The sequence below is a fragment of the Suricata suricatta genome, chromosome 16, assembly GCF_006229205.1.
Source record: "Suricata suricatta isolate VVHF042 chromosome 16, meerkat_22Aug2017_6uvM2_HiC, whole genome shotgun sequence".
NCBI lineage: Eukaryota > Metazoa > Chordata > Mammalia > Carnivora > Herpestidae > Suricata > Suricata suricatta.
Window position 1 is genome coordinate 58,277,290 of NC_043715.1, and position 11,520 is coordinate 58,288,809.

At 44.4% G+C, this 11,520-nt stretch overlaps 2 protein-coding genes across 2 annotated transcripts in view; both read left to right on the forward strand.

Annotated features, from left to right (window-relative positions):
• LOC115280341 (zinc finger protein 551-like) overlaps positions 1-11,520 on the forward strand; it is a 38,356-nt gene that overhangs the window by 20,810 nt on the left and 6,026 nt on the right. The window lies entirely within an intron of this gene.
• LOC115280340 (vomeronasal type-1 receptor 1-like) lies at positions 4,091-4,937 on the forward strand. Its single transcript, XM_029925169.1, is given in 2 exon segments — positions 4,091-4,208; positions 4,211-4,937. Coding segments are annotated over 2 exon segments (825 nt in total). The 5' UTR covers positions 4,091-4,105; the 3' UTR covers positions 4,933-4,937.

Genomic DNA, 11,520 nt, shown 5'->3' on the forward strand with positions numbered 1-11,520 from the left:
TACTCCTATGCCATTATACAAATTTTTAGACTGAGAAACCATAATTAATTCATTTTATATTTATCTAGGTGAGGTTATGTGAGATTATAATAATGTAAAGTGAAGTTGTGAATATGAATTAAATATTTGGAATGAGAGTATATTTCTGCATATAAATGGTATCTCCTTTTAAATTTATTATGCATTTGCATGATAATTTCTAAGAAAAACATTAACAATTTTTAAAGTAAAAAATGCTTATTTATATAACTTTCAGTGTTAGAAAATTATGATCATATATCTCATTGATTAAAGGGGGCACCTAGATGTTATTAATTGCCTCTCCTTTCCATTATTCTTTTTTTAATTAATTAATTAATTTTTTAAAATAATTTTTTATAGTTTATTTTTGAGACCGAGAGAGACACAACATGAGTGGGAGAGGGGCAGAGAGAGAGAGGGAGACACAGAATCCGAAACAGGATTCTGAGCTGTTAGCTGAGCTGAGCTGTTAGCACAGAAGCTGATGCGGGTCTGGAACCCACAAACTGCAAGATCATGACCTGAGCCAAAGTTGGACGCTTAACCGACTGAGCCACCCAGGAATCCCTCCTTTCCATTATTCTTAGATAAAATATTTTCTGTTATTTTGTGGTTCACCTTTATATATTAATTTTTTCATGCTTTTCATCTTATATAAATTATACATTTTTACATATTCCACTAAGTTTAAATTACTGGGCTTCTGTTATATGGATTGTTTACTACATATTTATCACAGCCATTATTTTCAAAAAATATATACATCCTATACAGTTTATCTGTTAGATTTAGATTTTTTACTTATGAACATGTTTTTAGTTTTAAAATATTAGGACATTTGGGGGCACCTGGGTGGCTCTGTTGGGTAAGCTTCCGACTTCAGCTCAGGTCATGATCTTGTGGTTCTTGAGTTCGAGCCCTAAGTCGGGCACTCTGCTGACAGCTCAGAGCCCGGAGCCCGTTTCGGATTCTGTGTCTCCTTCTCTCTCTGCCCCTCCCTCGCTTGCTCGTGCGCTCTCTCTTTTTCTCTCAAAAAAATATTTTTTAAATGAACGTTTAAAAAATGTATATACATGTTTATTATTTGTCTAAATAGCATGTAGTAGAAATGTAGCTTTAGTTTTTCAAATAAGTGTGCAAATATCTTAACAATATGTTTAGAATAGGCTTTTCTTTCCCAACTGATTTTTATTATTTTAATTTTTATTAAAAAAATTTTTAATGTTTACTTTTGAGAGAAAGAGTGAGAGAGAGAGAACCCCAGGCAGGCCCCTTGCTGCCAGCACAGAGCCCGACATGAGGCCTGAACCCATGAAACCGTGATTTCATGACCGGAGCTGAAACCAAGAGTCGGATGCTTAACCGACTAAGCCACCCAGGTGCCCCCAGAACAATTTTTAATATTTAACCACTATAATACAAAAGAAAAAAGAAAAGAAAGGCCCAAACAACCCCAATATCCAGTAATTTTGTAAAAAATAAAAGTTGTTGCTGACGCAGTATCTCCTTGCTACACTGCATCTTTATTGCTGAGGCCCATGATTGGCAGTCCAGATGTTACTCCTACACAATAGATGTGTTCTGCTTGCCTATAGCGTGTTCTCACTGGAAGCTTGTTTTTATGAAAATTGAGAATATTGCAGAAACCAACGTGGGTCTGTTGATTCGGTAATACAAGCTAAAAATTGGTCAGAGCTCGGAAATACCGGCGCACTTGGTTGGGTCTTGCATTTTTCACTTTACAACTCTACCTATGTGGCTGGCTTTGCTTTTTTCACTTTCCTCTCTTCATCACGAAGGCACTTAAATTGTTGGTGCTGGCTTAGGAAAAATACTAAGAAAAAGAGATCAATAGATTTCAATGAACTCATATCTGAAAGTGACAGGGTAAATATGCAAAATAAGAAAGCATGGTGCTGTAGACGATGCAAGGACAAAATTGGAGCAAACAACAAATTTAGTATTTGCCGGTTGTTACAACAAATCCTTTCCAGCTTTGATATAGACCTTTTCAAACATCTGCAACGCAGAGGAGGGTAACGGTGAGACCCAGGTGAGCCGTCACACAGCCCCCGCAGAAACTGGCCAGGGCCACGCTCATTTCAGCTGCGAACCTGCCCCTTTTCCCTCCAGCAAAAATGCATGGGTCCTTGCATTGCCTTCTGCACCCATCCATCACGACGTGCGTCCTGGTCCTGCCACCTACGGGGTCCCAGTCCTTAATGAATATTGTCTCGATTTAGATGACGTTCCACTCTGTCCCCCTTTTCTTTTATTAGGTTAAAACTTATACAGGGACACCTGTGTGGCTCAGTCGGTTGAGCGTCCGGCTTCAACTCAGGTCACCATCTCACGGTTCGTGGGTTCGAGCCCCGCACAGGGCTCTGTGCTGACAGCTAGCTCAGAGCCTGGAGCCTGTCTTTGGATTCTGTGTCTCCCTCTCGCTCCGACCCTCCCCTGCTCACGCTGTCTCTCTCTCTCTCTCTCTCTCAAAAAATAAGTAAATCATTAAAAATTTAAAAAAACTTCTACAAAAAGAGAAAGTTTAGATAGCAAAAAAGATCTTAATCCTTTCTCTTTATTTCCCCTCTTCAGCATGTTGATTTGGTCTTCTATCATCCTCCGAATCTAAGGGGTTTTTTTAAGTAGTGAGAAAAATGCATTTTTAAAACATGTTTGTTTTAATTTGTTACAACTACTATTTGATGCTGGAAATATCCTCCACTTTGTCATTGGGAATCCTTCCTGTCGACTCTTGGCATCCTGTTGACATAATCTCAGTAGTTGGGGAGGCTCTTTTGTTTTCTCCTCAGCGGGGAGTTCTGAGGTAGTTTCTGTACCATCTCCTGCAGAAGTGGATTCATTCATTTCTTCAGGAAGTTCTAACTACCTTTTAGTCACGTGGTGTACACTGTATATGTATGTGCATACATTTCAGAGCATATATCACAGAATCAAAATACTGATTTTTTACTTACAACATTATAAGTGCAGTAGTTTGTTCTGTTGTTTTCATATGTGTTAATATAGAATATATGTTCAAGTTGTGGTGCTTAAAATATAGGAATAACTCCTTTGGGTTAAACCTGAATTTGGCACACATTTAGGTCTATTTTTGTTTGTTTTTATGTTTGCTTTATATATTTTGTCACCATATATATTTAGAAAAATATGTAAAAAAAAATTGCCACAAACCAGGTATATTGCAAGCAGTCTGACTTCATACTCTGTCCTGTGCTCTGTCTCCACTATCACCTACAGGTGCTCATTTAAAAAAATTTTTTTGACTGTTTATTTTTGAGAGAGAGACAGACAGACTGTGAGCAAGGGAGGGGCAGAGAGAGAGAGGGAGACACAGAATCGGAGCAGATTCCAGGTTCTGAGCTGTCAGCACAGAGCCCGACGTGGAGCTTGAACCCACGAGCCTTGGAGCCGTGAGATCATGACCTGAGCCGAAGTCGGCCACCCAGGCAGGTGCTCACTTTTAGAATTTGTAAATGTCTTCTTATAGTTTAACATTTTGGTCATATACACACGGATAAATGGAGTGTAGTTACATTCCCTTTATTAGGAAAATAAGCTGACCACACACAATATTTTGACACTTTCTATGTTTTAGAAAAAATATGTATTTTTTCGTTTTTATTTACACTGCTTGTAGGTCCTGGAAACGCAGCGGGAGAGAGGACGTCACCTGTAACGCTGCCTCGTGCCCCGTCGGGAACACGCACTATGATTCCTTCAGGCTCCCGTCGATTGACATAGGGTTGCTTTCAATCTTTTGATTACAAATAGTCCTGCAAAAAATTGCACATGTGAAAGGCATGTCTAAATATTCATATCGAGTTGAGAAATTACATGACCAAAGACGTTTTCTTGGTGTATTCAGAGTAACAAAATTTTCTATTTTCGTCTCCAGATTCCTGTGATTCAAATCAAAACAGCTACCTGTATCCCTTTTAAATTGATGGGATGCTTTCCTCTAACTTAAAGTTGGGTATTGTTTTCCTCATCCAGACTGGAGCTGGGATTCTGGGAAACTCCGTGCTGCTTGGTCTTTACCGTTACCTCGCTCACTAGGCACATGCTGAGCCCCGCAGACTTGATTGTCACCCAGCTAGTCCTAGCTAACCCCTTGGTTCTTCTGCATAAAGGAATTCCTCAGACGCTGGCAATGTCTGGGGTGAAACCTTCCCGGATGGTGCTGGATGGAAGCTTGTCTTCTACTTCCTCCGCCCGGCCGGAGGGGTTTCCCTCAGCACCACCTGCCTGCTCAGTGGTTTCCAGGCCCTTAAGCTCAACACCAACGCCTCCCAGTGGGTGGAGCTCAGGGTTGCATTCCCGGAGTGCACTGGCATCTGCTGTTTCCTCTGCTGGATCCTGCATCTCCTGTTGAATATCTTTATTGCTTTGCATGTTCCTGGCCCAAGAAAGAACAAAAACACGAGTGTGGAGAAAATTTACGAAGACTGTAATTCGCCCACTCCACACAAATTTATAGTTTTACTACCTGCAGTCATGTTCTCCTTCACTGATGTCACTTGTTCGGGCCTCATGGCCTGGGCCAGCGGCTCCGTGGTCCTCGTCCTGCTCAGGCACAAGCAGCGAGTCCAGCACCTTCGCAGCCACAGCCCGTCCCCCAGACCTTCCCGCGAGGCCAGAGCCGCACGCACCGTCCTGGCCCTGGTGAGCACATTCGTCTCCTCCTACGTCCTCTCTCCCATTTTGTCTTTGTGGGTCACACTTGCTGCCAACGCAAGCCACTGGCTGAGGAGCACGTGTGCCCTGGCGACCTCAGGCTTTCCGACCGTCAGCCGCTTGCGGCGCCTTCGCAGTGACACCCGTGTCTCTCAGTCTTTCTCTGCTTCTAGGAAAGAAAGAACTTTTCCAAGTATGGTGTCTAAAATGTAAGTTCCCCGTAGGACGTCCTATCATTTATTTAATCACTTTCTTGTAGATTTTTTTAAACATTTATTCTTTTCTGAGAGAGAAAGAGAGACAGAGTGCAAAGGAGGGAAAGGACAGAGGGAGACACAGAATCTGAAGCAGGCTCCAGCTCTGAGTTGTCCACACAGAGCCTGACATGGGGCTCAAACCTACAAACTGCGAGATCATGACCTGAGCTAAAATCGGAAGCCTAACCCACTTAGCCACCCAGGCGCCCCTATTTAATCACCTTTTTTGTGTGTTTCTGTGCTCGAGTTAAATCCCGGATGATCTGTTATCCCATAGGGACTCAGTATGGAATAACAGCACAAATAACCCCGGCCTCATACTGCTTATAAGATTGGCAAACAATGAACACAGTGCAAATAATATCTAGTGATGGCTTTCTAAAATTATGGGGCCACCTGGGTGGCTCGGTTGGTTCAGCTTTTGACTCTTGGTTTCAGCTTAGGTCATGATCTCGCAGTTTCTTGAGTTTGAGCCCCACGTCAGACTCTGCTGGCCGTGGGGAACCTGCCTGAGATTCTCTCTCTCGCCCCTCACTCTCTGCCCCTCCCTTCCTCACTCTGTGTCTGTCACTCTCAAAATAAATAAACCTGAAAAAACTTAAAAAATAAGATTATATAATGCTATTGATTGGAGAGTATCAGACAATACTGATAATGACATGGGGATTTTTATGTTTAGTTCTGCTGACTCAAACTTTTAAGTGACATCCAGAAGACCCATTGCATTGTCAAAGCATATTGAGGGGAAAGCGTTTCAAGTGAGAAGAAAATGACTGGCAAGCACCCCAAATTGGTACAACACAGGTGAACTTAAAAGAATTAAAAGAAGTTGATGAGGTTTAGCAAAGAGTGTGGTGAGGGAGGAAAGTAGGTGGTGCCCCCCGGCAGGGATTGGCGGTGGTGTCGATGATTCCGAACTTTTCATAGGAAAGATTTTGGGTCTCTGAGAGTTTCTGTCCACTGAAATAATCAAAACTGTGATAAAAAATAAAAATAATTTGGGGCGCCTGGTTGGCTCAGTTGGTTAACCTTCTGATTTCGGCTCAGGTCACAATCTTGTGGTCAGTGAGTTTGAGCCCAGCGTTGGGCTCTGTGCTGACAGCTCAGAGGCTGGACCCTGCTTCGAATTCTGTGTCCCCCTTTTTCTCTGCCCCTTTTCCACTCACACGCTGTCTCTGTCTCTGTCTCTCTCTGAAAAACAAGCATTAAAATTTTTAAATAAATAAATAAACATAAAAATAATTTAATTAATTTAGTACACATTATAGTTTAGCACTCTTTTACCTTAGTTTATAATATTTTTTACCTAAATAAATAAGTGGTAAAATAATGCATTTCCAATTTAGCAATATTAGGGGTGAGAGCTAACAAAGAGTCTCTCCTTGACCAAACGTTAGTAGGCTCCTCAGAATCCTATTCCCAACGAGACCTCAGTATTTGGACTTCTGTGCCCACCTTCGCGTTGCCCAGTTGTAGCAAAAATCCTGTGGTTGGTTTACGTGGAACCCACCTCTGCTCAATAGCTCCTTGACTATCTCATCAGATTGCTCATCCCCCCCCAGGTGATACTGGTCACATGGCCTGATTTCAGCGAGCATCCCTCACCTGTGACGCTCCCCCTTAGGATGTTTCCAGGCACTGACTCCCACAGTTTGTTGGCTGTGAACCCCTGGTTGTTGGTGCTGTATTTGGAACGGAGGCACTTTCTATACTGAGGTCTCTTCCCCCCATTACAATTGTTCCTTATTAATTCTGTGTACTCTGCTTTAATCCCTGTTTGGCTCTGGTTTGTCTGTACGTTTTTAATGTTTATTTATTTTTGAGAGAGACAGAGAGACAGAGAGGGTGTGGAGGATGGCAGAGAGAGAGGGAGACACAGAATCCAAAGCAGGCTGCAGCCTCTGAGGTGTCAGCACAGAGCCTGATGCGGGGCTCAGACTCACAAACCATGAGATTGTGACCTGAGCTGAAGTAAGATGCTCAACCAACTGAACCACCCAGGTGCCCCTGGTTTTCATTAATAGATCTCGAAAATTATTATTTTTTATGCAATAAAATTAAATTTTAGAAAATTTTGTCAGTTGTCATTTCACCTTTATTTTACATCTTTATAGTCAGTTGACTTTTATGATCACTAACTTCATAAACATAATACTTGGTCATTAAAAAATATATGTGGCTAAATGTACAATTCTGCATTTCTATAATGACTATAACTAAAACTGTATTAAAATTAATTTTTAATGTTTTATTTATCTTTTGAGAGAGAGAGAGAGAGACAGTGTGAGCAGGGGAGGGTCAGAGAGAGAGGGAGACACAGAATCTGAAGTCAGGCTCCAGGCTCTGAGCTGTCAGCACAGAGCCTGATGCGGGGCTTGAACCCATGAACCATGAGATCATGACCTGAGCCAGAGCTGGATGGTTAACTGACTGAGCCATCCAGGTGCCCCTAAATTAATTTTCTTTACTGTATTTTTGAAACTGTCTCATGTAAAATACACTTTAGTATATAGAAAAATGAAACCTGAACTTAAATTATCTAAATATAATTTTTTAAGTTTATATTGAGACACGAGGGGCCGGGGGGGGGGGGGAGAGCAGGGGAGAGGCAGAGAATTCCAACCAGGCTCCACGCTGTCAACACAGAGCCCTACGTGGGGTTCAGTCTCCCCAACCAAACAGTGAGCTCATGACCTGATCTGAAATCAAGAGTCACACACTTAACCAACTGAGCCACCCAGGCACTCCTAAAGAATCATTTTAGTCCAATATATTTAAGCGACAGTTTGTTATGAATGATAAATCATACATTTCTGGCTTCTAGTAAATGCAAGAGAATTATTGTGCCTCAAAAAAAGCACTGTTCTTTTTCTTCATTAGCCCACTCCTCTAATGGAAAATCTGCACACTCTCTTTAAGGAGTTTAAATGTGTTAATATTTTTCATGGACTCAGGTTTTATAAGCACCCACTGGCTTACCTTGAGCGGGGGGGCTCTATTTCCTAGGAATATTGACTGACTTAAGTCAATTGACTGATTTGCCTGACGAAAATTGCGGGCCACACACCAGGCAAGTGGAGCTCACCCCTGTAACCCGCAGTCTGCTGGAATTTTTCGAGCTAGCCACTCCCCAGCCGTTTGCTCTGCCTTTCCTGTAGAAAACACAGTAAAGCCTCTGGGCCAGGCCTCTCCTTCACTCCTGCTTCTGCCTCCTAAACAAACCCCTGCGTTCTTTCTGTGACCTTTTGTGGAATGCCCTGCTTCTTATTTCCCGGGAAACAGTAACACTAAACCTTTCTCTCAGGGTCATTGACCTATCCATGTTGTCACGAGGTCGCCTTTATAAACTACGCCCTGGGCCCAAGTCCCCCCGCCCTGGCTGTGTGATTCCGCCCCTCATGCCCCACTTCTCAGCACCCTCATCTTCTCTCTTTTATGTTGTGTCTAACACATTCTAACGTTATACATAATTCAGAATTCTTTTTCATATTTCTTTCCACCTTTCATGTATACTGGAGAGTGTAAGCTTCTTGATGGCTGGGGTCTTTGTCTTTTTTCAAATTTGTTCCATGTACTTAATACAGGGCCTGGAATCCAATAGGTAGGTGTTCGTTGAATTTTTATTAGAGCTGTGAATAACATGGTATTACAGTATCCATGTTCATCTTTCTAAATGTTTTCATTCTCCCTCAGAGGAGATCATCAGAGTTTTCAGGATTGGAAAGAAATTACATTTTGGAGAGGCGCCTGGGTGGTTCAGTCAGTTGAGCATCTGACTTCAGCTCAGGTCATGATCTCAGGCCCCGCGTGGGGCTCTGTGCTGACAGCTCAGAGCCTGGAGCTGCTTCCGATTCTGTGTCTCCTCTCTGCCCCTCCCTCATGTATGCTCCATCTCTCAATAATAAATAAACATTTAAAAAATGTTTTTTAAAAGAAATTACATTTTGGAGACTACACCCTGTTGTATCCAATGTCTCAGCCCACTGTGTGCTCACCTTCATCCTCTCACACTTCAGTGTCTCCGTCTCAATTTGTGCTGACATCGTAACCACTTTCACCTGTCACAGATATGTCCCCCAGAACCACTTTTGAGTATATCGGTGAACTGCAGAATTATATTAAGAGCTTTCAGTAATGTAAACAGTTCATGTTTCTTTTTTTTCTTCCTTTCCTTCCCTGTTTCTTACCTCCCTCCTTCCCTTTCTTCCCTCCTTTCTCCTCTTCCTCCCCTCACCCTCCCTCTCCTCTTCTTCCTTTACCATAAATAATCTCAACTCCCAGTTCAGACATTGTCCCTGTCATTGCAAGTGAAGTGAAAATTGATGTGGGAAACAAAGGCAAAAGAAAAAAATTAAATTTCCTTACTGTCTACAGCCCATTGACAAGTCCTTGAAACAGGCAGGGTGACCTTCCGCCAGGAACTCAGCTACCTCGACGTTGACACTTTGCTAACGTCAAAAGGCAATCTTAGGGCGCCCCGGTGGCTCAGTCGGTCAAGCATCTGACTTTGGCTCGGCTCATGATCTCACAGTTTGTATGTTCGATGCTGCATTGGGCTCTGTGCTGATGGCTCAGTGCTTGGAAAAAATAAACAAACATTACAAAAGGGGAACCTGGATGGTTCAGTCGGTTAAGAGTCTGACTTCGGCTCAGGTCATGATCTCACAGTCTGTGGGTTCGAGCCCCGTGTCGGGCTTTGTGCTAACAGCTCAGAGCCTGGAGCCTATTTCACATTCTGTGTCTCCCTCTCTCTCTCTGCCCCTCCCCCCCTCACTCTCTGTCTCTCAAAATAAAATATAGACATTTAAAAAAATTGTTTTTGTAAATGCAATCTTAGCTTAACATCATCCCAACCTCCAGGATCCTGTGAGGCTACTTTAAGCATATGGAAATTCCCTTTTTCTCTACCCCCCAAGATGTAAGTTGGCAATCATAGGGCCCACTGATAACATCTGAAGGGTCTCATGACTGAGATTTTACTAAACAGTAATAATATAACGTTTCTAACAGCAGGTAGCCCCCTCAAGGCTCCGGAAAGGTGTATATAATAAGTCATCTGTTACAATCCCAGTGCTGCTCTTTCTGCTCATGGGTCCTGTCTCTGTGCTTTAATAAAACCACCTTTTTGCACCAGAGACATCTCAAAAATTCTTTCTTGGCCGTCAACGCTAAACCCCAACATTCCACATCAGAAATCACTTCCTAACAAAGAAATGAGATCATCCTGTTTCAAATCTTGATTTCTGGGTTCAGACGGTCACTTTTGCATATTTACTGCCACCAGGATCACATCAGCCACTGTCCTGGCACATTAAGAAACATTTATAATGGTCCTTTTCAGATGGGTGCATATCCCTAGAGGGAAATCAGTATTATCAGCCTTTGGGCTAAGAAGAATCATTTGAATTAAAGGGTGCTGCTCCCTAAGTTGGCTGCCATCAGCGCCCCCACCCACAGATAAGCGCCTCCCTCCACCCAATCCTCCAGCTGCCTCCCCAGACGCAATCTGCAGATCTGACCCTTGACCCAGCCAAACACCCAAAACCAACTTAAAACTTCCATCTGCAGGACTTAAAAACCAGCAAGGAAATACGAGTGCACTATGAGTGGACGAGAACTGACATTTCATGAGATGTGTCCACGTGGTTTTGTGGCTTTGAAATATCCACCAGAACGTTTCCAAACACCTTTGACCTCCGCATACTACAATGGGCTGTTTGTGAGGAGGGAAGGCCTGTCCCATCTTTGGAGCCTCGAGGTACCATTTCCCAGTACTTCTCGCGGAACCACTAAGCCTGAACCCGGGACCAGCGGAGAGCGAGTCCGCGGGTCTCTGGGACCAACTGCTCTGGAAAACTACATTGTCCAGAAGCCTCTGCGCCGGGCTTGGCGGCATCCTTAAAAGCGCGCGGAAGTCGTCTGGGCGGGACTTCCGGCGTCTTCCTTCCGGCGGACATTTTGTCTGTTCTTGGTGGGCCACCCGGAGTAGAACCCCGGGAGCGTTGGTTCGGCCCGGGGTGACGGAAGCGGGAAGACGCACGAGGAGACTGTGCCCGCTGCAGAGAGGCTCGGCGGTGGCAGCGCCCGCGAAGGCTTCGCTGCCAGCGCCACGCGACGGCTGTGCGCGGGTCCCGACCTGGGACCCCTCACGGCCCCGTGTGGTTCAGATTGTGATGGCGGCCGCGGTGATGGATCCGGCCTAGGTGAGTACTTTGTTCCCGGACCTTGATGCCTTTCGAGCCTCCACTCTCAGTCACGAAGCCCCGAATGAAGGGTGTCCAGCCTCCAGTGTTCTGCCGTGGGGACATCTCTGAGAGGAGCCCCCATTTCTAACAGCCGTCGAAGCGTCCCTGGCCGCGCGACCAGCACGCGCAGAGGCTTGGAGGTGCGGCCGAGCCACGAGGACCGGGGAGGCCGTGGTGCGCGTGTTTGCAGGGAGCGCAGAGGGCGAGCGGGAGCCCCGCGTGGAATGGCCGCGGAGCGAGCGCCTTCGGTGCCGCGCGGGCGCGGGACGCGCGCTGGCTCCGGGGTGCGGCTCACACGC